General features: G+C 54.6%; 1 protein-coding gene across 3 annotated transcripts in view; it reads left to right on the top strand.

Annotated features, from left to right (window-relative positions):
- Positions 1–24,836, top strand: part of Slc35f3 (solute carrier family 35 member F3) — a 255,451-nt gene that overhangs the window by 164,506 nt on the left and 66,109 nt on the right. Inside the window, exon 1 of one of the 3 annotated variants that reach the window (XM_047520727.1) lies at positions 11,549–11,671. The exons of 1 other annotated variant lie outside the window; for it this stretch is intronic. In XM_047520727.1, the coding sequence (XP_047376683.1) occupies positions 11,653–11,671 (19 nt within the window). In that variant the 5' untranslated portion in view covers positions 11,549–11,652. Of the gene's footprint in view, positions 1–11,548; positions 11,672–12,637; positions 12,918–24,836 lie in introns of those variants that run through there. One more of the 3 variants, XM_047520726.1, reaches the window with a different exon arrangement.

The following is a 24,836-nucleotide window of genomic DNA, read 5'->3' on the forward strand; positions in this document are numbered from 1 at the left end:
TTTGCCCATTCTTAATTTGGTTATTTTCTTTTTGTCATTGAGTTGTAAGAACTCTTTACATATTCTAGATACAAATACCCTAAGAGATACATGATTTGCAAATACCATCCCCCACCCTGTTCCCTGGGTTGCCTTTCTACTTTTTTGGTGGTGAGAGCCTGTTTGCTGTGGCCCCACACCTTCCTGACAGACTGCCTCAGATCCTGGTGCAGTGCCCCCACCCACCTCCTCATGGAGTCCTGCATCCTTGGAAACTCCCACTTGTTGCCAGGAAGCACTCACATTGCCTTTACTTCTTAAGATCAAGTATTTTTTTTTCCCCATAGAGGCACAATTCCCTCTCTTGCAAACAGAGTCACTTCGAAGCCACTGTGAATTTCCTGAATCTTGTCCAAAGTTTAAAATTGAAGAGAGCCTCTTTATTCTACCTCGAGAAGAGCCTCGGGGATGCAGGCGGGCCCATCGATCTGAAGTGCTCCGGCCTCACAGCAGCTGCGGCTTGGTTCGGCTGCCTGTGCACTTCTGGTGGTATATTTAGGTTGCTTCTATTTACTGTTCCCAGAATAGCCACAGTTTTCTGTTTCTCAATCGTCCTCTTGGTTTTGTCCCTTCCTGCCCCAAATTGAGAGTGACATACTAGATGGTCTCCAAACCCTCTCCACCCGAGAGCCCATGCTCTTAACCAGGGTCCAGGCCCCCTCGCAAGAAACACAGTGCCAGCTGCAGCTGCTCCCGAAGCCCACCAACAGGGGACAGGACTGTCACCAAAGTGCAGAGAAGGCCCTGTGGCCGAGTCGGATCAGGCTGGCGGCCCAACCCCTGTGTTTCCATCACTGCTACTTAACTTCATATAGACGTTTCCTATGAATTTATATATTTTGGAATGAAGAAGAACATACTTACCTATATCTAGGCAGGGTTGTAGACTGGTATTTTGCAGTGGTTCCTGTAATGGTAACAACTTAAGTTGACATAGTCAACAACTTCGCCTCTCTCCAAGGATGGTGAGTGAGTCCCTGTGTGTGGCTCAGGTCCTCCATGCTGGTGGTGAAGCACATAATGCTACTGGCTTTGGGACTGACACGTGCCTTACCAGAGCGCTGCTGCTGGTGGGGGGGCTTTCAAGCTGAAGCCCCCTTCTGATCATAGAAGTTCAAGCTTGCTACTGATCCCAGATTAGACTCCTGCTATCAATAAGCTTTCCATGCCTGCTCACTGTAAATACAAAGTCAAGGTTAAAACCAAAATCTGAGCTTCTCCTCTGAGTTCTCCCATAAATTTAGCCCAGTTCAGCGCTCTTCTGAGGTCAGCCCCTCCTCTGAGCATGAACGGGAGGCCCAAATGGGGTGCACGATAGTTTCCTTTCAATGCCATTTTGAGTTTGGAGGATTTTTTTTTTCATCTTTGTATTTTTACAAAAAAAAAAAAAAGTTGATTTAAGGAAGGAGTTAAGGCATTTGTGCATGTTTATGTCAGTGGCAAGGAAACAAAGTTAGGTTAAGAAGGGACATACTGAGGCCTGAGACCAAGCATGGTGGCGCATGCCTGTAATCCCAGCAGCTCAGGAGGCTGAGACAGGAGGATTGCAAGTTCAAGGCCAGACTCAGCAACTTAGTGAGACTATCTCATAATACAAAATAAAAAGGGCTGGGGATGTGGCTCAGTGGCTAAGCACCTCTGAGTTCAATTCCTGGTACAAGAAGAAGAAGGAGAAGGAGAAAGGGAAGAAGAGGAAGGAAAAGGAGAAGAAGAGGGGGAAGAGAAATAATAATAATAATAATAATAATAATAATAGGGGAATGCTGAACTGTGTCCAGTTTGCTCATTTGGGCTGTAACACAGCAAGTTCCCTGACACTCCAAGAGGCCAGTGCACCTAAACCCGACCAGGATACAAGACAGATAAGACAGATATGGGCAGATAATCCTCCCAGTCAGGGCACTCAAAGGCGAAATCCAAATCACTTCTCAGCTTCTGAGAAGATAGTGGATAACAGCCCGGAAGACATCCAGCGAAGGCAGAGTGTCCTGCGGAAGCTGCTGACAAGGCCATTGCTCCCTGCTGATTCCAGACCCAGACGGCACTGCAGCCCAAGGACTGTGCAGACCAGAACCCTGGACAGCTGTTCCTTGGCCTGGCAGGAAGCAGCCAGCACCATTGCTAGTCACGCCTTCACACTCTCCAGGCTCCGTTTTATTTTCTAGCATGTTCTGAAACATTCTACAGCCAGAAGACTATGAAAAGGATGTGAGGCAACAAAATATTTAAAATGCGGAAATGGGGGTGAGTGGTAACCGCTGATGTTATAATAAATGCGCTGCTAAGAAGCTGGGAGAGGCAGTGACTTTAAAAGCAGGGTCCCAAGAGCTTTCCGTAAGAATAGAATTTGTCTATTTAAAAAGAAAAGGCAGTCTTGCTGTTGCCTTTTACCTCCCTGTTCATGAAGACTTTTCCTGCTTTCACCAGCCTTTAAATCTGTGTGGGAGACACGTTTTCAGACCCTTTAAACTACCAGTGAGTGAGCATCAAGGCTGACCTCAACCCACCCTGTGAACCAGACTCCTAAACGGAGACAATCTTCTGGTCCCTCGAAATCTCACGGGGAAAGTGGATGAATCACCCTTTGTTTTGGGGGTAGTTAGAAAACATGGAAATAAAAAGACAAAAGTGGTAGTCTGTTCAGCTCTTCCTGGACGTGTAGACAAACAGTGTACATACACACACACACACACCCAGATGCCATGGGGCCTGTACGTGAAGGTCATGCTGGGTGTGAGTCACCTGCCTCGGCGTCTTCCTGAGCATGTGCCCCGTTTCTTGGATCAGTTGTTATCAGACATACCACACTCCGAGAAGTGCACCAGACCTTATTTCCCGCATCTCTATTGGTGAACAGGTAGGTTGTTTCCCATTGTTACTGGGAATAGATTTGGGATTAAGAACTCTGTAACATAAGTATATTTGCATAAGATTATTTATTGGGGAAAAAAATCCTAAAAATGGAAATAGTGAGTAATAGATCATGAACTCTTAATTTTTAAGAATTTCTATGCCTGTTACTATTAGAAAGCATGCACCAGTCTTTACTGTCATTAGCAGGACATGAAATTTCCAAGGATAGTCATCTTAAAGTGAAGACAAACATTGACAGAAACCCAGAACAGATGGGCACCAGGTCACTGCAGAAGGTCCCCATGGAACTGGATGGTCCGCAGCTCTTACGTGCTGCCTAGAGGAACAAGCTCGCTCACCTCTGTCACAGTGCAACTCAAGCCCCCATTCATCATAAACCTCGGCAGCCAAAGAGGACTTCAGTGCTTGGTGACAGGCTCTGCCCTCCAGCGTTGCAGCAAACCCCAGCTCACCCACGACTTGTTCTTTCGAGGTTCTTGTAAGTTCAAAGAATAAAATCCATAGACCAAAATAAGTGACGGAAGTGCAGGAGCCATTAAGAGAAGAGACAGGAGAGCAGAATCCCTGCAGTGCACGAGGCCCCAGAGCAAGCTTGTCCCCAGAGCAAGAGCACGCAGCTCCAGGGGCTAACACAGCACTCGGGTGGCTGCCCAGGGTCCAACTCACGCTAAGGATACTAACGCTGTTGGTCGCCATGGAGTCCCGACGCTGTTCAGCGCTGCCCTCTTCCATTTTCTCTGATCAGGTCAGAAGCGGGAGGTCGTGGGTGGGCGGCAGCACTGCCTGAAGCCGCTTCTGCAGCGGGTGTGGGTCCCAGCCCAGGCCCGGCTACCGCAGGGTGACAGATCGGCACGCGGTGGCTGGCCTGGGTGCAAGCTCACCGTGCCTGCATGGCGGGGTCCTCGCGGCCGCAGGTCATGCTGGCCACCTGTGCTCTGACACACCTGGGACGCCACTGCAGGCTCCACCGCTGCCCTTCGCTTCCCGGCAGGGAGCAGGGGGCTGGCTGGGGCTTGGCAGCTGGGGAGCGGGGTCCAAAGGGCTCCAGAGCTGTTTGTTAGAAGGGGTTTAGGAATCCACAGGCAGAAATGTCCTTGGGAAACAAACACGGTGTACGCGGGCTCTCCAAGCCCACCGGGGCCCTGGAGAGTTCTCGGGGTTCGACTGACTCCTGCCCACACTGACCGCCCCGTCCTCCTCGGCCAGGAGCAGCATGCACCTCCAGACCGCGGTCTCGCTGCAGTTGTCCAACAGCCACGGACCTTCTCTCTCACCCGTCAGTAAGGAACAACCTTGGCCTTTAAACTCTGTGCTGTGCTTAAAGGCCAAGGTTGTCTTGCTCAAACAACAAGCAAGGTGACTTGCTCAAACAAGGCCAGAGTTTGGCACGTTCCTCTCCCTTTGGCCTGCGCATCCTCCTCTGGTGACTACTGCAGCTTGCCATGCATACGCATGGCACCAATGCCATGTGGAAAACGAGGGAGAAAGACAGCAATCCTAATACTTGTGGGTGGGAAGACCCAATTATTTCTTTGGAGCACTGACAACTTTTGGCCAATAGGATCATTTCAGCAATGGATGACATGCCAATTTTTGTTCCCACAGTGTCAATTCCCAGAGTCACAGTGGACTAGGATCTGTGGAGCTGAGGTGGCAGTCTTGGCCTCCTGGATTACCACTAGTCAGAAGTCAACTCCATTGTCACCAAGCAGAAGCACAGCAGGGACAGAATGAGCAACTAATATAAGGCCATCTGTGGCACTTGAGCACCCCAGGGAACAGCTGGCTCCAGGAGTCACCCTGGCACTTCCTCCCACATCAGAGTTGGGGTCTGTCACCCCCGCCAGGGCTGAGGCCCTCTCTGAAGCCAGCCTAAGGGGGCAGAAAACAGCTAGAAGCCTGAGTGAGACCCCAGGGCTTCCCCTGAGGGAAGCTTGGCCAGAAACTAAACCCACTGCTGTGAGCAGGATGCTCCCTGGGATGGAGAGATGAGTGGACCAATGTCCAAAGGAAGTCCCTGGGGCAGCACAGGTGCTGGTACAGCCACCAGGAAAGCAAGCCCAGCAGGAGGAGGAATTTAGCCCTGGAAATCGGGGCTGCCCCTATCTGAACAGGCAGGAGAAGACACTTTCCAGGAGGTTCTGCTAGGTCAACATGATCTGGGTCAAGAGTTGGGCACTGAGCAATGCCAGGCAGGATGGAGGCAGAAAAAGCTACCTAGGAGGGCTCAGGAGAGCAGGTGCTGGAGAGGACTCTGGGAGGAGGAAGAGGAGCAGATACTGGAGAGGACTCTGGGAGGAGGAGGGGCAGATGCTGGAGAGGACTCTGGGAGGAGGAGCAGGTGCTAGAGAGGACTCTGGGAGCAGGAGGAACAGGTGTGAGAGGACTCTGGGAGGAGGGGCAGGTGCTGGAGAGGACTCTGGGAGGAGGAGGAGCAGGTGCTGGAGAGGACTCTGGGAGGAGGAGGATCAGGTGCTGGAGAGGACTCTGGGAGGAGGAGGAGCAGGTGCTGGAGAGGACTCTGGGAGGAGGAGGATCAGGTGCTGGAGAGGACTCTGGGAGGAGGAGCAGGTGCTGGAGAGGACTCTGGGAGGAGGAGGAGCAGGTGCTGGAGAGGACTCTGGGAGGAGGAGCAGGTGCTAGAGAGGACTCTGGGAGCAGGAGGAACAGGTGTGAGAGGACTCTGGGAGGAGGGGCAGGTGCTGGAGAGGACTCTGGGAGGAGGAGGAGCAGGTGCTGGAGAGGACTCTGGGAGGAGGAGGAGCAGGTGCTGGAGAGGACTCTGGGAGGAGGAGGAGCAGGTGCTGGAGAGGACTCTGGGAGGAGGAGGAGCAGGTGCTGGAGAGGACTCTGGGAGGAGGGGCAGGTGCTGGAGAGGACTCTGGGAGGAGGAGCAGGTGCTAGAGAGGACTCTGGGAGGAGGAGGAGCAGGTGCTGGAGAGGACTCTGGGAGGAGGGGCAGGTGCTGGAGAGGACTCTGGGAGGAGGAGCAGGTGCTAGAGAGGACTCTGGGAGGAGGAGCAGGTGCTGGAGAGGACTCTGGGAGGAGGAGGAGCAGGTGCTGGAGAGGACTCTGGGAGGAGGAGGAGCAGGTGCTGGAGAGGACTCTGGGAGGAGGAGCAGGTGCTGGAGAGGACTCTGGGAGGAGGGGCAGGTGCTGGAGAGGACTCTGGGAGGAGGAGGAGCAGGTGCTGGAGAGGACTCTGGGAGGAGGGGCAGGTGCTGGAGAGGACTCTGGGAGGAGGGGCAGGTGCTGGAGAGGACTCTGGGAGGAGGGGCAGGTGCTGGAGAGGACTCTGGGAGGAGGGGCAGGTGCTGGTGAGGGTGTTTTGGGGATGGGAAGGACATTTTAAGGAAGTGATACCTTTTGAACTTTTTCTTTATCTTTCCTTTTTTTTTTTTTGGTCAGTGAGGGATCTGTGATTCTTGCAGGAGACCCTGGGTTTGGAGAGCTGGAGGGGAGAGCAAGCATGGTTCAGCACCTGTCTTCATGACACTCAGGGAGGCCTGGTACCACTTGCTCTTGGTGCTGGAGGTCTCTGGTGTTGGTGACAGGAGGGCCAGAGCTGGCCGAGGCACTTGGTGGCCCGGCAGTCGAGGGGGAGGGAGCGGGTCCTCAGGCGGAGGACACTCGCCAGCTGGGGCGGGTGATGCTGTGAAGAGCAGGTGCCTGGAAGCCGGCCCAGAGAGGTCTGGCTGTGCGGGGCTCCTGTAAGGAACGGGCCAGGTCTCCCCGGTTCCTGAGGGTCATTCCAGTTTGGTTCCAGAGCTGAGGCTGCCATGCCTGCCTCCGCAGACCGCCCGTCACACACAGGCCCTGCTTCCTTCTCCCTCGTGTCTCGCCTTTAGTCTGTTCACTCAGCAAGGGCTACCGAGTACTCCCGGCAAGGTCACTGTGTTAGAGAGTTGACACCCACGGGCGGTGAAGCAAGTGCCCAGACAGCCCCAGGGCAAGCAGAAGGAGCGAGGTGCTCCACTGCGGCAGGGCCTGTCTCCACATCAGGACTTCTGAGACTGTGCCCAACTCTGGGCCAACAGGATCCCTCTGGGTTGAGCTGTCCGCAGGTCCCTGCGGCCCTGCGCTCAGGGGTAAGGGAGGAGTGGAGTAGCAGCCACGCCCTTCACCGCCCAGTCACCTGTCTCCTGCTCAGGCGGGGCTGACTCCAGTCCCCTTGATGCTCCCTTGGAAGCAAACAGCAGCCCAGGGTGGGCTCCTGGCCTTGAGGAGGATCCGATTTAGGTCAGTATTCCAGCTCCCCTGCACAGCGGAGGCACAGCTGAAGAGACCGCGCTGAGGCCAGCTGTGGACAATGAGTCACCCAACTTAAGCAGCAGCTATTTCTGAACTAAATGGCATCAGATCTCTCTCCTCACCTTGGGTACAGAGCCAGGGTCTCCAAAACACTTCCCGTGAGATGGAACCAGGGAGAGGCGGAGAGACCCATTCAAAGCAGAAGAGGGTCATCCGCACATGGGTTCATCTCCGCTGACTTTGCAGGCAGCAAAGTACAGTCCAATGAACACAGACAGCTCCAGAAAATTCTAGAATTCTGGATTCTATGAATATACTAGTTCATTTCTTCTTTGCTTTTGGTCTTCCTGCCTTGATCACCTTCTACACTGTGTTAGATGCCATGTACTGTGTTAGACACCAGTGGTATGACAAATCAGAGTGACCCTCCTCGTGGCCCCGTGACCAGACCTAGTGGGAGAGAACGAAATCAGTGCCAGGAGCGTAGGGCCTGACTGTTTGCAGGGCTACTATGAGCAGTTGCACACATGAACCCCTTCATCTTCCCAGCGGCACTGTAAGCAGACGCCATCACTCTCTCCATCCTAAAGACATGATGCCCAGCGGGAAGAGATTAAGTAAGGTGTCCCAGTGGTACTGTTGACAAGCAGCCCCTTCCCACACCACTACACACGACAGCAAAGATGTGCCTGTGCCCTGTGGGAAGGGGTGTTGCTCCCCAGGACCTCCTGTGTGCCAGACTCTCTCGCTGTCTGCACTGGCCACACAGCTAGACCTCTCCAGTGTCCCAGGGAAGGAAGCCCTGGGGTTCTCCATGGTCCTGGCTCTAAGCTGCAGCACGGCCAGCTGTGTCTCCTCACTGCGGGGCTGCCCTGGGGTGTCTGGAGGGACTGAGGCTGGTCCCCAAAGCCCAATGGTGACAGCCAGTGCCCCCACCCTCCTGTCCTGTTCCCCACAGCTGAAGTCGTTCAGCCTTGAGAAAGAGGAGGTGGCCTGGTGGGACCCTGGGGAGTCTGAGTTTGTCCTCCAGAGGCCCCTGGGTGCCTGGGGGAAGACGGTGCCTGAGGGTGAGAGAGGCCCACAGTCCTGCAGGCTCCTGCACTTGGGGTGCTGGCTTGTTTCAGCATGAGCCGAGGCGCCCCGTCCCCGTCCCCGTCCTCTGTCTTCCCCGGGTGTTCTCTCCACTGGGACCAGAGCACTGCACCCTGAGCTACCTGGGGAAACTCCGTTTTGGGTTCCTGGAGCCACTTTAAGCAGCTCTTTTAAGCACTGACAACCACAAAAATAATGTTATTCTTACTAATTAACTGTGAGAGAGAGCTGATACTGCACAGTGAATTAATCAAAGTGTCTGTTTTCTGACTATGGAAAACCCCCGTCGGATTTAAAAATCATTATTATTCACTATGAACATATCAAGTGAAGTCTTCATATACCTTAATACCTAATACTGTTGAGATGATACTCAACAGTATTCTTCAAACCACATTGATTATGATCCAAGGGTGGATCATAATCAAGACAAATTAAGGGATCCCACTTTTTGTTTGTAATGAGAAAATAGGACAGAGTGGAATTGATAGGAGAAAACAGGAGAGGATCCAATGCTCTCACGTGGTAAAAGGAGTATTTCGCTAACTGGTTAAATCAGTTACAGATGAGTGTGTGTATCACGTAAATACATGCACCACACTACCTACACAGGTATATGTGTATCATGATCTGGGTACATGCATACAAATTATGTATGGGTGTTGATGTGAAATGTATTTTTCTCCATTTTTTAAAGTCCATACATGATTTATGAATGGTCAAATTCACCCTTTTTAGTGTACAATTTTTGACAAATGTATTTCCGAGTGTGGCAAAAAAGTGAGACCACTCATTAATTGGATATACTCACAAAGACAACCTGCTTTTAAGCTCTTTGGAGGCTGTGACAATTGACTCTGGGGAGATAAGCTCATGCACCCCAGATTTTAAAGGCCAGGAGGACCCGGGAGATCATCAAATCAGTGGTTTTCTGAAACTCCTTTCAGAAGTGCCGTCTGGTCTTACAAACCTGATCTAACAGAGAACCCCAACGGATAAGAGGCAGAATTGCTTTGCAGAGAGCAGGAAACTGCTGGGAACTGCCAAGGAGGCCTGACCCTCCCAGGCCCGGATTAGAAACCCGAGGCCAGAAGAGAAGAAGGAGGGCTTGAGGTTGGCCGCGTCTCACTGGCAGAGCCAGCGCCCAACCCTCGCTGCTGGCTGGTGCCCAGGGCACTACCCAGGCTGTGCGGGTCTCCAGGGACCCATGAGTACCCCTTAACCCAGCAAATGCAAGAGAGCAGTGGGACCAGAGCTGTCTGCCTACCACTCATGGAAAGGGCAGGGCTGGGCCCCAGGGACGGCAGAAGCGTGACCAGCCCTGGAAGGGCCAGAACAAGCTCCCGGAGCAATGCGAGTCTGAAGGCCGAGGCCCAGCACCAGGAGAAGGACAAAGCCTCCAGGACGTGAGGAATCAGCCAGGCTGACGTCACTACCCTTCCTGGCGATTCTGCCAGGCCTGTCTGCTGTCTTCCTCGAGGACCACCGGACTGCACCCTCAGGAGCCCCACACCAGTGCATAACACACCCTGTCCACTCCCCAGCCACACCGATGAAAGGATAAACAAGCCAGAGGCGGGCCCAGTGACAAAGGACTGGTGTCTTGCCTTCTCCCCTCTCACTACAACAAGCCATGGCTGGGCCTGGGCCAGCAGACTGTTGGTTACACCGGGCAGTTCAGGAGACCAGAAGGAAGATCTGCTGAATGCCTTTCTGGTACTCTCCTGTGCTACTACACTCAAGACGGGAGTCCCGTTGTACCCAGAGGCTAGTGCATACTGGAACCCTCCGAAGAGGGACAGAGTCAGAGATCAGATGTCCTGTCCTCTTGCCTGGATGTTATCGACACAGTGTTATTTCTATTGATACTGCAGGAATCTCATCTCTCTGAAAAGAATTTCTAGCCTTCTTGTGTTTGGTTGCAATTAGAGATTTGGGCTTTTGGATTTGGGAGCTTAGACAATTTTCCAGGTATCCCAGAGTTAGACCATGATAGCTATCTTGGGTATGGTATTTTAAACTATTGGAATTCTCGAAATTCCAGCGTGTGCCCATAGATCAGTACGCCACCAACTTCCCAGATAACTGCATGGGAGTTTTTAAATATGGGCCCCACCACATGCCACTCTCCCAAGGAAGAGTTGCCTGAAGCAGCAGCTGTACACGCTTGGTCAGGCAGCAAAACTCCTGGTTTGAATGCAGCATGGGGGAGTTTCCTGTGGAACCTGTGTTGACAGCACAGGGCAGCTGCGGCTGAGTACGGAAGAGGGAAGATCGGAACAGCGCACTGTGCTTAAGGTTAAAAAGAGGAGAGATGATAACCAGCAAGCAGAGGCTAACAGAAGTGGGACAGCAGTGGCCTCTCAGGGTCCAGACACTCCTGGGGTCCCCTGCAGGGAGACAAAAACCAAACCAACAGAATTAGGAATCATTATTTAAAGAGGGACGCTAGCAACAGCGGTGTTGAACAAGGCCCAATTGTTAAACTATTTGACTTGCGCGGAACATTGCAGAGGGTAGAAACAGCTATTTTTATAAAAGACGAATATTTATCAGGCACTTTTCATTGTGACTTGCCTGTAGAATGAGGCGGGGGGCCAACGTGAGGTGCTGAGGGAGACGCACCCCCAACAAATTTAGCCCCAGCCCTCCCAGAGTGTGCGACGCTTGCACACCACAGCTCCGTAAAGGCACACTCAGACCAAAGGCCACAGGGTAGGGATTACCAGACACCCATCCATCATGGACTTGGAACAGTCAGGTGTTGGTTTTGCATTTTATATTTGCAACGTAGAGGAACACAGGGGTACTAGCCCTTTCTTTGAAGACTTGGTTTAAAATACTGCTATGCCAGTTACTCTATGACCTAGGACATTTGATTTACTTTCTTAATCTCAGTTCTTCTATCTATAAAATGAGGTAACAATGACCATACAGAAATGAATTTATGTGAAACACTTAACAGCATCTGATAGATGGTGCTCAAAGATGGGTACTGTTTCACGTGATATTTTATTTATTATGTCTATAACAAATGCTACGGATGAAATTGGTGAAACACCACATGGAAGTATTATTTTGTGATAAATTCTTGTGCATTCAGCTCATTTCTAGAGAAGGAAATGGTTGGCTTGGTAGTCTCCTCACTAGGGTCCTTGGGGCAAGTTCCTGGGAGAGGTGTGAGGTGTGGAGGCCACCGCTAGAGGGCGCTGCAGGGATCCTGGAAATGCTTCCTTGAATGTAGGGCTGGGGAAGCAACCCTGAGAAGCCCTGGCCTTTGGGAGACTCAGGCACTCTGCTCATCGTGGCTGTTCAAGAGGGCAGGTACTAACAAGGACCCCACCAGAGCGACTTCCAGGAGCCACTTCTGCTGGACACTGGGGGCATGCGGGTGGATGTCACCAGAAATAGCTGGTAGGTGCTAAGTTAGGGGAACCCTGTGGTTCTGGGTCACTCTCCACCTGTATCACTCTACTGAGTTACCCTTACTGGGGATCAGAATGACAATACAGTGGAACATCAACGTTGAGACAGGTTCTGAAACTCTGGGTAAGAACTTAACCAACAACAACAACCAAACCCACCTTGAATCTTCAGATTTTCTATGGAGGCTGGGGCCAGGAAGGAGTTTGGGTCATATGTGAATGAGATCCTATAAACCAGCGCCCTTGGTGTTCTGGGGTACAGAGTCCTGAGTCCTACCTATGGTGGATGGCAGGGCACATTTCATGATGCACTGTCCCAGATTAATAATAAATGATAAAGGTCCCTCTGGACTCAGCGGTCACTAGGGAAGCAATAGGTAAATCGGAGATTTTTAACAAGTCCCTTCAACCAATCACTGGCAGCAGGTCTGCGTGGCAGCTGAGAAGTCCCGGCCTGCAGAACCAAAGGTGGTACCTGCAGTTGCAGCAGGATCCTGGGAGCCCGGCAGAGAGGGAGCTTTCCTCCAAGCCTGCCTTTTCTCTTGGCTGCCTTGCATCTGTGGACTTTGCATTTTCTTCCCCCAAAAGAGCTGTCTTTAGGGCCAGACAAATAACGTGTTCCTAGGCTCAGAAGCCAAGGCAAGCTGTGGGCAGCTTTGCTTTTTTCCTTCTTTCCCAGTAAAACAATTCAGGACTGCGCAGGGGAGGAGTCAGCTCTCCATCCAAGTCGAGCACCTCCTGGTTAAACTTGCAGGGACTGGGGCTTACGTGCTCAGGGTCTCCGCAAACGCGCTGGTGCCACCAAAGGGCTGGTCCGGGAGGCGGAGGCCTGCGGATGCCTGTGGGACTGGCTGGGAGCTCAGGGGACGCGGCCGGGGGCCGGCGGCCCGGGGCGGGGGCGGAGCAGGTGAGCGGCCGGCGGGGCGTGGGGAGTGCACTGGGACGTGACGTTGGAGTTTGCAGCGAGCCCGAGTAGGAGGCCGCGCGCGTGTGGAGTGCTGCGCGGCCCGGAGGATGTGCGCGGCGGGGCGGCCGCCGCAGTGAGCAGCGGCGCGGGGCAGGAGCGAGGGGCGAGGAGGAGGCCGCGGCCGGGAAAGGCGCGCCGCCGGCCCCAGGATGTAGCGACTGGCGGCAGCGCTCCTGCAGGCGCCGGCTCACCATGAAGAAGCACTCGGCCCGGGTGGCCCCGCTCAGCGCCTGCAACAGTCCGGTCCTGACCCTCACCAAAGTGGAAGGTAAGGCGCGCGGGCCCCGCGCCCCTGCGCCCTTGCGCCTGGCACCTGGGCGCGCCGCGGGCTGCGTGCGGGCCGCCGGCCGCCGGGGGTGGGTCCGCAGTGCTGCGCGCTGCCGCCCGCGGACCCCGCCGCCGCCGCCGCCCGCCACGGCGATCTCCCCGGGCAGCGCCCGCGCGTCCGCCCGCGGCGGCACCCTCGGCGACGCCTTCCCTGTGGGCGCTGCCGGCTGCCCACCTCGCCGCCCACGCATCGGGGCTGCTTGGGTTGCAGCATCCTCCCCGCAGACCGCCTGGGCCGGGTGTTGCCCCGCGGGTGCAGGCGGGGACCTCTCTGCGGCTTTGCAGCCGAACGCGACCACCAGCGAAGGGACGTCCGGCTCGGTGGGGATGGGCGGGACTGGCAGGTGCGGGGAAGCCTGCTTCAGCCCACGGGTGTGTTCCCGTGGGCTCCGGAATGTGTCCCACCCTCCGTGTCGCCCACTGAGCATGGGTCCGCCCCCACCGGGGCATGTGGGGGAGAGCAGAGGGGTAGGAGAGGGAACCCTGCTTTCCAACCGAGGGACCCTCTCAGTCCTGCACTCCCTGCAGCTGGTCCAGCTGGCCGGGAGGAGCCTGAGAGGGACAGGCGGGAGGAGGAGGGCAGCCCTTCTGGGCCAGGAGCTGCCAAGTCCTGAAGGGAACAGCCACTGGCGCTGCAGGGGAGGGGAACGCCAGTTTCCACCACCCTGGAGTAAGGCCTGTGCGTGCGTGAGTTCTTGTTGCAATAAAGCTAAGAACCTGTGAGGGCCAGACAGGCTGGCAGTGGCTGGGTGCTCCCAACCTGACCATCCACCAAGGCCGGGTGGGTAGCCATCTGGTACCTGCAGAGGAGGACTCAGGCCCAGAAAGGTGGAGAGAGGTCCCCAAACCTGGAGTCAGGCGCTGTGAAGGGCAGAAGGGGTTGTAAGCCCATGCTTTTGGCAGACCCACTGTTGGCCCTGACCTGCAGGCACCCCTTTCTGGTCATGGTCTGCCGTAGGAGGTTGGGTTTCCTCCTGTGACTGTCTCCCTGCCTCCCCACGCCTGGCTCTGGGAAGACCTGGTGGGACTGGCCTCCCCCAGGAATTCAATTGACCTTGCTGGGGGGTTGGGGCAGGGGTGGGTCCAGGCTCCTCCCAGAGCCCCAGGTGCAGCAATGGGAGGAAGCTTATTTCTCTTGGGGAAGCAGAGGCACTAGTGAGGTGCACAGAACGTCACCCACCTCCACCTGCTCCTGTTCAGGCTGGCTCTGTTGTCCAGCTGCAGGTGAAACGTGGAGCTACCCCACCTTGGATAGAATAGGCCTGAGCTCACTAGGAGATATGCTGGACTTGGTGATGAGGCCACAGAGCAGGGGCTGTGGCCCCAGAGTTGCTGTAGGGACAGTAAGTGACAGCAGCAGGCACAGGGGTGCCCTCTGACCTCCAGGAGGTTGCCTTCAGGGGATGAAACTGAGGAGTCTCCCTTCTGCCTGGGGCTGCTGAGTGAGCCCAGAGGAGTCCATTTCACAGGGGCGGCCCCTGCCTGACTTTGAACTTGGTTTAATTAACCAGCACTGACACACACAGCTGTGGGAAACGGAGTGTGTTACACTAGGCCCGTGGAGGATGAGGCTGGGCTCTGCCCCTTAGACACTTTGACCTGTGCAAACCTGCCGCTGAGCCTCAGTTCCCCTGAATGTGAAGAAGTAGCAGCCCACCTGAGCGGACAGTTGGGGATGAGATGAAGCAGAGGTGAGTGATAGGATCTAGCATGTGCCTGGCACACAGTAGGTGCTCAATAAATATCTGACCCATGCTGCTGTCACAGCCAGGCTCCTTTAGCACACCTTGCTACTCTAAGGAGCACTGTGTGGGACAATGGCTGGGCACCTGCAGAGCTGCAGGGATTCTAGAAAGCCCTGTTCCCTGGCTGCATGGGCTGCCTGCACAGCCTTCAGCCAGAGTCTGCGGGTCAGGACCTCCCAACACCTGCCCGGCTGTGCCTGGCTCACGCAGGGCTTTCTCTCTGATGGCTTTTTCCTTGATGTCTGTCTGGTTTGGGTTTTGGTCTGTTTTTCTAAAACCATTTGCCTCTTGCAGGCTTGTTTTGGAAGTGTTGAATCCTTTTGTTTTCCTTGGATGTCCAGGGCAAGGTGGTCCCGTGCCACGCTGTACGTGAATAGCAGACAGGCTACAGGGGTGGAAGGCAGCCAGCCAGGAATATTTATTAGCTCGTGGAGTGTGTCATCCAAGGGGAGGCAAGAAGGCACCAGCATGTGGTGCGTATAAAACCGAAATAGAAAACGCAGTGCTTGGTTGAACTCAAACACAGGAGGATGGACGAGATGACTTCATTTATGCAATAAAGAATTCATCCCGCTCTACTCTGTGTCCTGTGACCATTTAACAAGTCCCTGAAAACGCAAAGACGAACAATGCTAGCGTCATTCTCTTAAGGAAATTTCTTTCCAGTGGGAAAGCGACCTTACAGATAAATTGTCAAATAAAAGGTAGAGAGTTCTGGTGCAGCGCTAAGAACAAAGTGTCATGGGGAAACTGAAAATGGAGCAATCTGAGGAGGAAGCCTTTCAGAGGAGGACTTTTTAAAGGAGAAGCTTCCTGAGGAGAAGGCCTGTGTGTGAGGAGGAGGCTGAGAGGAGGCCTTTCTGAGACATCCCTTCCTAGGAGGAGGCTTCTGAGGAGGAGGCTTGTCGAGGAGGAGGCCTATGTAAGAGGAGGCCTTTTGAGAAGGAGGCTTTTTGAGGAGGAGGCCTTCCTGAGGAGAAGACCCTTTTGAGGAGGAGACTTGTTGAGGAGAATACCTTCCTGAGGAGGCTTGTGTGAGAGGAGGCCTTCTGAGAAGTCCCTCTGAGGAGCAAGCCCTATTGAGGAGAAGACCTCTGGGGAGGAGGCCCTTCTGAAGGGAGGCCTTCTGAGGAGGAGGTGTCACCACTGAGGCTAGGGGGATGTGAGAAAACGTGGCAGGCGTGGAGGAAAGGAGAGGCTATTTCAGGCAGAGGCTTGGCCAGGACGCCTGAGGAGAGCAGGACTGGGTCTCGGAAGGGGCCGAGGCTCCCGGTGTGGGCTCTGGCCAGGTGGAGGCTCTGTCATGGCTGCGTGGGTCACAGCCTGCTTCCATGCCCTCTCCTGCCTTTCCCATCAGAAGCAGACACTGTTGGTCAGAGGGGCATCTCTAGCACAGGAGCATTTACTAGGATCATCACACAAACAGCTAATTTGTGTTCCAAAATATCTTCGCTGGGAACAAACAGTTGAGAACAGTGGGAAGGACTTCCCTGGGAGGCCAGCCGTGCGGGGCTGTGAAAGGCGTGAAGGCTCTGGGGTTTACTGCCCAGCCTCGGGCTGGCTGAGGGTTTCGGGGAATCATTTCTCTTTATGGAAGCAGGGCAGTGGTGTTTCCTATAACAGTGAGAACGGGAGTTTGTGCTGGTGAATATCTAACATGTGGCGGCTTCTGTGCAGTGGGAGCTGGCTGCCTTATCTCCGCCCTCCCAACATGCGAGGGTGCATATTATTATCCACTTTACAGATGAGGAGACTGAGCCTCCCAGAATCATTTGCACAAGGTCATGAAGTTAGAAAATAAGAGAGCTGGTCTTCAAATCCATATCAGCCTGGCTCCAAATGTTGAGGAACTTTATATGACTGAGAAAAAGAGAGGATTGCATCTTCTCGGGGCACTTCATAGGTGCTTAGTGAATGTTTGCCTCATAAAGCTCCCTCTGCAACATAATGCGTGCTCTGGACCCCACCAGAACCCCAAGGCCATGGCTGTTGGCATTCTTAGTGCCTCTATTCCAGGGAGAGGTGGTCTCTGTTGCCCCCAGGCAGGGCTGGCTCACTTACCTGTGGCTCGGTTCAGATCTATCCCGGCATGCAGTTTTCCATCCTGCTGGCCCAACCTGAGACATGCGCTGACAAAGGTCTCCATGCCCAAAGATGTTTCCCTGATTGACCAGCCCCAGGCCTCAAACGCCAGTGACAAAGTCATTCATGCGTCAATTTAGTACATTATGTAACATGCGCAAGAGAATGAACCAGAGGTTCTGGGAGATTCTAGGAGAAGTAAAATACAATCCTTGACCCAACAGAGCCTCCCAACCAGGGGGCAGCGTCAGAGGCACACAGGCACCGGTTACAGGTTGAAGTGCAATTCCTTTATAATTCCATGGAAGGAGAGTAAAATAAATAGGGCATTTCCGTGGAAAGTGAACTCACTTCTGTCTGGGACCCAGATGAGCAGCAGACAACACTCTTGCCGCCATTACCCTCTTCTTGGCCAAAATGGCAAAATCTTACAGGACTATCCTGCAAAGCCAGGATGTGGCCATAGAATCCCACCTGTTGCCACGCTGGAGGTGGTGACTACCTGTGCAGGTGGCCAGGGATCGGAGAGGATGCCATCTCTGCCCTGGGTTCACAGGTTGGGTAGGAAGATGGCCTTCCTGGCAGAGGGAGCCTCAGACAAAGGTGCAGAGCCAGGAACGGTGGCACTTGGTAGACTCGGCAAGTGGCAGCTGGGGCTGAGCTTAGGTGAACTGGAGGTGTGGGGCGTGGGGGAGGGTCAGGTGGAGGCAGGCAGACTCGGGCCTCCTGAGTGCCAGGTGCAGTGAGTGTGCATGGGAACAGGTAGGCAGGGGCCCCAGGGGAGAGGGGTCACTGCAGGTCTGCACGTGCAGGACAGGCGTGTGCAGCAGTGCTGTTCAGAGCAGAGCCTGAGACCTGATCCCTCAGCCACGATGTTTCATGAAGTATTTAAGATAGAATAAAACCAAAGTCTGTTAGGTGTGACGAGGGTCAGAACTGAGCCAAGACCCTTGTTTCAGGGCGTGCACATCGCTCACACACAGGTGTGCATCTGTGGGGCGCGTAGGCGGGAAGGCAGGCGCCCTGCTGGACAGGCTCTAGTGCAGGAGGGGCAGGCGGGTCTGGGCTGGTGCCCTGGGCTGCGGGTCCGGAGCCCCTGCCCTGGGTCGCCTGTCGGCAGCCCGCGGCACCCGCACACGGTGGGTCCTGGCGTAGATCCTGCTGCGCGGGTGAGGACGTGGAGTACGCGGTTAGGCAACGCCACCGAGAGGACTGCTTCGCGGTTCGCTTGTGTCCTGAGCCCACCCCGTCGCCACTCAGAGGCTGAGTCAACAGGCTGTGGTGACAGCAGAAGAGCAGATGGGGAAGGCGGTGCAGAGGGAGTCTGAACCCCAGGGGGACGGACCAGGACCAGCAGCGACTGCAGACCGACAGCGGCGGAGGGACCCTGGTTGTGAAGGGGTGGGCTCCAGGCTCAGCCAGGTCCACAGGCGCAGTCCAGGGGGTGGGAGAGAGCCTGCCAGGCAGATGGAGACCTGGGAGCCACCCTGGTGGCCACGCGAGCTGGGGAGCTGGGGAAGCAGGGCAGCCCGAAGGGCGGGGACCCGGAAGTAGAGTGCCATGGAAACCAGGAGGAAGCAGATGCCGCCAGGAGGGCGCTGCTCTGCCAGGCGGGCTGCAGGAGGTGAGGGAAGAGCCGCGCAGGAGGCGCAGGAGGCGCAGGAGGCGCAGGAGGCGCAGGAGCGCAGGAGGCGGGGCGCGGGCGGAAGCGGCTCTGGGCGAGTTCGCCGTCCTAGGGCAGGGCCAGCGATCTGAAGGGGAGGAAGGAGGCTGATCCCAGAACAGTCTCAGGCTGCCTGGAGGAGGAGGAGGGTGGGAAGGAGGCGCAGGCTGAGAGGAAGGAGGCAGGAAGGTGAAGCAAAGGCAGGATGCGGAGCTGCGCCCGAGCCTTTGATGTCTCCGCGTAGGAAGTGGAGCTGCTGCCCCCCATGAGCAGCTTGAAGAGGTGGAGAGGTTCCGAGGAGCTTGGTCAGACAAGCCAAGACGAGATTTGATTCCTAAAGCCTGTCTGGCGAGTGATCCAGTCCCACTGGTTAGGATGTCTTGCAGCTCGCGGGCAGGTCAAGGGGGAAGAAGGCTGGGTGGGGTGTCAGGACGCTGGCTGCGCTTCCTGCTCCGCACTAGCTAATGAACACAGCAGCTGAGTCTCCTGGCCTCTCGGAGCCTGGCCTCCTCTCTCTACTGTGGAAGATTAGAACAGATCTTCGGCTGGCTCTTTTCGCAGGAAGTTCTGAGTCTATTAAGTAGCTTATTCATTAGCAGAGATTGGCTTAGCTGATTAAAGCCCTTCCCAAGCAATAGAGAGCAGAGCACTGGGGACTGAGACCCAGGATAACAGGGGATCAGTGTGCGCAAGTGTGTGCATGTGTGTGTGTAAGTGTGTGCATGTATGTGTGTGTGCATGTGTGTGTGCACGTGTATGTGTGTGTGCATGTGTGTGTGTGTGTATGTGTTGTGCACCTGTGCCAGCAGATGCAGGCACCTTTGGGGGTGCTTTGGATGATTGAGCAGGGAGTAGAAAGACTAGCTGCATGAGTAAAACATCTCCCATGATCTTCAGCAGCAGGAAGTCACAGGCAGGAGGTGGCATCCCAGGTGATGAGATGGCACAAAAAGTACGAAAGTCCTCACAGAGAAGCTTCCCAGTTTTGTCCAGGGACCCCAGGTGCTTTTGGTTTAAACCTCACCATGCCACATGGGCACGAGCTCGGCCACGTCACCCTCCATGAGAGATTAAGCCTGGGAGGTCAAGTGTAGCACCTTAAGACCAGTGCCACTTTGGCCCTCTCCTGGGCAAGTCCAGTCCTGCCTTGGGGGCGCTAGGGCTCTGCTGAGGACTTGCAGTCTGCTTTAGAGAGCAGCGGTTCTTTCTTCCAGGAAAGTTGTGAAATGGCCCCCATCTCCTGCGTGTGTTCACCTGAAGCTCTACCCAACCAAGACCAGGGGACCAGCATCGTCCCCAGCTTCCTAAAGGGCCTGCAGATGCAGGGGCAGCCTTTTCCCTCAGGGGCTCCCTGCACACACTCCGCCCTTTTGTAAACCATGGTGGCCTGGGAGGTGCAGCAGACTGAGCTCCAGTCTACTTCCGAGGCAGAGATGCTGCCTGAAAAGAAGGAGCATCAGAGAACCGTGTGCATTTGCCTGGGTGTGTGGGAAGGTCTTTAGCAGCACCCAGTGTTCCTGGGTCTGCACCTGGTAAGCACCTGCTGCATGCTCAGGCCATGATGCACCCCAGACATAAACGCGGTGGAGTTACTGGAGGCTGCACAGGCCAGGACTAGCAGGGCACAAGATGACAGCTGACCTGGGCACTCACATGTCTTCAGAGCAAGCCCTGAAACTCCCTGCCCACTCCCTCCCGAGGGCAGACACCGACCCCGGCACTTCCCCAGTGCTGACAGCCTTGCCTAAAGCCTCTCGTGGCCCACAGTCCACCCGAGCTGTGCAGTTCCAGGCTTGTCTTGAGCCCGTGGCTTGAGGTGATGTCACTAGGGCAGTTAGAACATTTGGAGCCTCAAAGAAAGCCAGGGCAAGGGACATGCCAACTCCGAGCTGCTCCTGGGATGGTGGCAATGCAGGCAGGGGGCAGGATGGAGACTGGCTGGCCCCAGCTCTCAGGCTGCTTCAGGTGGAACTTCCGGAGGATCCTCACTCTGCCCCCTGAAAAGCAGTCTTCTTCTACCTCCTGACTTTCTGTCCTCACCAGGGAAATCAGTTTCCAGGGAAAAATGCTAATTTCATTTTTAAAAATGGCTTCTTGGTGGCAGGTGCCTTCTGTCTCCACACACTACCTCCGGAAATCCCCTCAGAGCCAAGGCTTCAACATCCCCCAGAGACAAGAGTTACGAGATAGCATCTCCCATTTCTGATCTGGGCAGTTATGTCTTCTAACAGGTCATCGAAATGAATACTCCGCCACCGGCGACTTGTATCACGTCCTGCACAGGGTCAGCTCTCTGTCTGTGCCCCCTGCCTCTCCACTGTGACCTGCTTGTGCTGGTCAAGCTCAGGCCTGCCACAGGATGGATAGCTTCAGGACAACTGTTTTCTGACAGTTCTGGAGGCTGGAAGTCCAAGATGGAGGTGCGGGCAAGGTTGGCGTCCAATGAGGGCCCTCTCCTGGCTGACTCACCTTCCTCCCCCTGTGTCCTCCCCAGTCTCCATTCTGTTTGTGTCCATGGAGAGGGGTTGTGGGAGCTCCTGTTCCTCTGCTCCTAAAACCCTCAACTATCTGGTTGGAACCCCACCCTTTGGCCTCGTTTAACCTTAATTACTTCTGTACAGGCCCCACTTTCCAGTACAGCCACCCTGGGAGTCAGAGCCTCAACTTGTGAATTTGGGACATTCATTAAGTCCATGACACTCTCATATTCCAGGGCAACAAATCCCAGCCCCAAATGCCACATATACTCCGGCTGTTCCAAGTTGAAAACTGAGGTCTGTCCTCTGCAGACCTGAAGTCCCTCTTCAGTGTTACTCAGTTCAGACTGAGCTTCTTAGCACCACTGCCCTGATCAGCTTGGAAAGGGGAGGAGGAGGAGGCTCTCCATTCTTATTCTTGCTATGAGGTGGACCAGACCTGAGTTGGAACTGTTTCTCAGTCACTCACCAACCTGTGACCTTAGAGACAGTAACTCTCAGAGCGATCTGCAGAGTCCTCGAGAGCACCTGCTGCATGCTCAGACCACGATGCGCCCCGGACGTAAACATGGTGCAGTCTGCCATCATCATGGTGCCACCCTGGTGGTGGGGAGACGCAGGACATCTCCCGCAGACTGCGCATGTGCTGGGAGCTCCGCCAGCTCCCTTCCCCTGTCCTCCACCTGCTTTCTCAGGGCCAGCATCCAGCTTCAGTTGCCCACAGATCTTTCTTTCCCTGGGACCAGTGCTAGGCAGGAGCAGAGACGAGGCCTTGGACATGTATGAAGAGCAGCATTGTTTTCTGAGCCAAGGTCTGGGAACCTATGTAGACAGTTCAGCACACAAGGAACACAAGGATTGCCTTTGGACACCGGGGGCAGGAGGTGGCCTGGGACTTGTGACCGCCCTTCTGCAATCCTTCCCTTTCCTCCACACCGCTGCTTAAGAAAAGAGGGTCACACGTAAACTCACTGAGCAAGTATTTAACAAGTAGATGAGTTAAACAAAACCCAAAATGCATTTTGGGAAGATAAATTACGTTTGCAGAAAACCATAAGCAAAAGCTTTCTTCCAGGCTCCTCATCTTGCAAAAGCTATTTAATTTGGTTTTACAGTTCTGTAAAAGCTGTTTGGTTGGGTGGCCAGGCCCTGAGCTGGTGTATCCATCAGTGACCAATAAATGGAAAGTCGTTCATCAGGCTTTGTCTTTCCCTGGGCAGTCCAGGAAAAAAAAAGTGTGTGTACTCTGGTTCCCTGGGCAGTTCTCGGCTGTGCCCCTGGACATGGAATGAGAAGCTCTGGCCCTGCTAGATGTGTGCTCTCCAAACCCTGGACTGAGCACACCCTGCTGCGAAGAGCTCTGTCTGCCTTGTGCCCCAGAGGAGGTGGTAGATAAGATTGGTGGACAAGTGGCCTAAAATGTAACGAGTCCACCCAAGAAAATATGAACATGTGTCTATGCATCTGCACAAAGACTTACACATATGTTCATAGCAGCATCATTCAACATAGCCCCGAGCTAGAAGCAACCCTCTCGCCCATGGATAGATGAGTGGATGAACAATGTGGTATATCCACACAATGGAATACTATTCAGTCCCAAAAAGAATGAACTGTTAACATGTGCTGTGACATGGACAAACCCCCAAAACACTGTACTAAATGAAAGAAGCCAGAGGTGGAAGTCTGCATAAGTATATGAAATGTCCAGAATAAGCAAGTTTTAGAGAAGTAAGCAGATCCCAGCGGCCCGGGGTAGAGGCTGGCAATAGGGGGCAGGAGGACTCATTTTGGAGTGATGGAACTACTCTAAATCTGCACCATCGTTCTCAATGCTATACATTTGTTCCATATCTCTGCACTGCACACTTAAGATGACTGAATGTTATGGGATGAAAACTGCACCTCAGTAAAACTATAAAAATATCCGTGTGGGTCCTGTGGATGTAGATGCCAGTTGAGAGACATTTCCTGTTCTGCTTGCAGGAGGCTTGGGCCATGCCAGACAGTGGTGTCTTTGGCCCCAGGACCCCTTACCCTAAGGACAGGCTCTTTCTGGAGACTTTTCCATAGAGGGCCTCAGGGGAGCTGGTCAAAGAAACACTGGTGTTTTCTTAGGAAGTTTCGGGGGACAGCAGATGACTTTCCAATCCTAATTGCTTCCTCGTTGTAGAGATGCTCCCACCACACCACCGTAAGAAGCACCCAATTTCACATTGTCTCAGGGAAGAGCAGCGGACAGTCCGTGGGCCCCGAATGGGCTGGTGGCTAGGCTGGACTCTGCTCACACACTGATCTGGACATTGCCTTTGCTTGGGTATCGCTTCTGCTGGGCCAGAGTGTGACTCCTCTGTAAGTCCCGCTGGGGACTGGCCTGGAGCGGGACTGTTCGCGAGGTGGGACTCGCACTGTGTGCTGGCCGCCCTCCGGATTCTGAGACAGCTCAGACGAGCTCGTGAGCACAGGCGTGGTTACACGTCTCAGTGCAGCGAGTATCCCTTGTGCACAAGAGGGCACACCCCTACTCTCTCTCCCTCTCTCTCTCATACTCAGGCAGCAGGGCTGGGGAGGACCCTCCTGCCCTGCAGTATGTCTGGGGGGATTACGTAGCACAAATGGAGCATCTAGAGGTGACACAGTTACCGGAAGACGCTTGAAACCACACTTGAGTGTCTGTCGGCACCACTGTTGGCCAGAGGGCAGGATCTGTCTCGCTCCGGAGCTGCTGCCTACAGGGCAGGAGTGGAATTCAGGGTACAAGAAGATCATAAGCAGACGGTCTGCCAGCAGAGGGGGTGGAGAGTGTGAGCAAGGTGACATAAATAGGACCCCTAGTCGTGCACTAATGGCCAGAGGAGCTGCATGTGGCTAATTCAGTATTGATTTCCTAGCGGCACCGCCTCTCTCGGCTCTAATGGAGTGAAATCAAACAGGCATGCTTGACCTGAAGTTTAGGAGGGCGAGTCACAGAAGCTTCCTGCACCTGAAGATTTGAGAGGCTCTCGGGGAGGGATGATGCCCTCCTCGCCGTAACTCCATGCCTGAACCTGTTTGGGTGTTAACTGGACAGCTCATGGAAGGGGACCCTGCAGACGGTCTGGTGGGGGAAGCGCGGCCTGCGTACTGGTGGAGAAAAACGTGCCTGAGAACTAAGCTTGTTGTGTCGCTTAGGTTTATTCTTCCACCATTTTAGCCCGTGGCTTGTGCTTCCTTACTGAAGGAGGGTCCGTTGACATCTGGATTTGCTCCCATCCCTTCCACAAACCTGGTAGTTTCTCCTGCTGCGTGATTGAGCATCCCCCCAGGGCGAGGCGGGTGGATTGCAGGTGGCCCCAGCTTCATCCAGCTTGCCCCTGAGCAGGTCACACATGCCTGACGCTGGGCTTGGCTCCTCCCTAACTCAGAGCCCTTCCATCCTGCCGGGCTCACCCTGACTCCAGTCACTAGCACCCTGGGGCCCACAGCCACGCTCTCTTGGTGACTGCTTGTTATGATTGTAGACAGAAGTCTGCATTTTGCACATAACAGTGCTGTGACCCTCCCCTGGCATGTTCCGTCACTCCCAGGCTGCCTGAAGAACAGTGATCACACCTCACACTTCCTACACCAAAGCTGTGGACACGGGGCAGATGCTTCATGGTCATCTCCTGGCCAGTCGAGAGGTTCCTGGGTCTCATTACCGCACACAGCCCCGTGAGTTCTGTAAAGCCTGGGCTGTGATGCGTTAGCTTAAATAAATACAGGACGAAAACAACGCAATCCTCTTCTGCTGTGTGCGTGGGTCTGGGTCTGCGTGTGAAAGGAGCACAGGTCTGGGGGACTCCGTGTCCCGCACAGGCAAGAGACTGCCGGGAAGGCCGCAGCGCCAGCAGCGAGAGCTCCCTAATTACGGG

The sequence above is a fragment of the Sciurus carolinensis genome, chromosome 12, assembly GCF_902686445.1.
Source record: "Sciurus carolinensis chromosome 12, mSciCar1.2, whole genome shotgun sequence".
In the NCBI taxonomy this organism is placed as follows: Eukaryota; Metazoa; Chordata; class Mammalia; order Rodentia; family Sciuridae; genus Sciurus; species Sciurus carolinensis.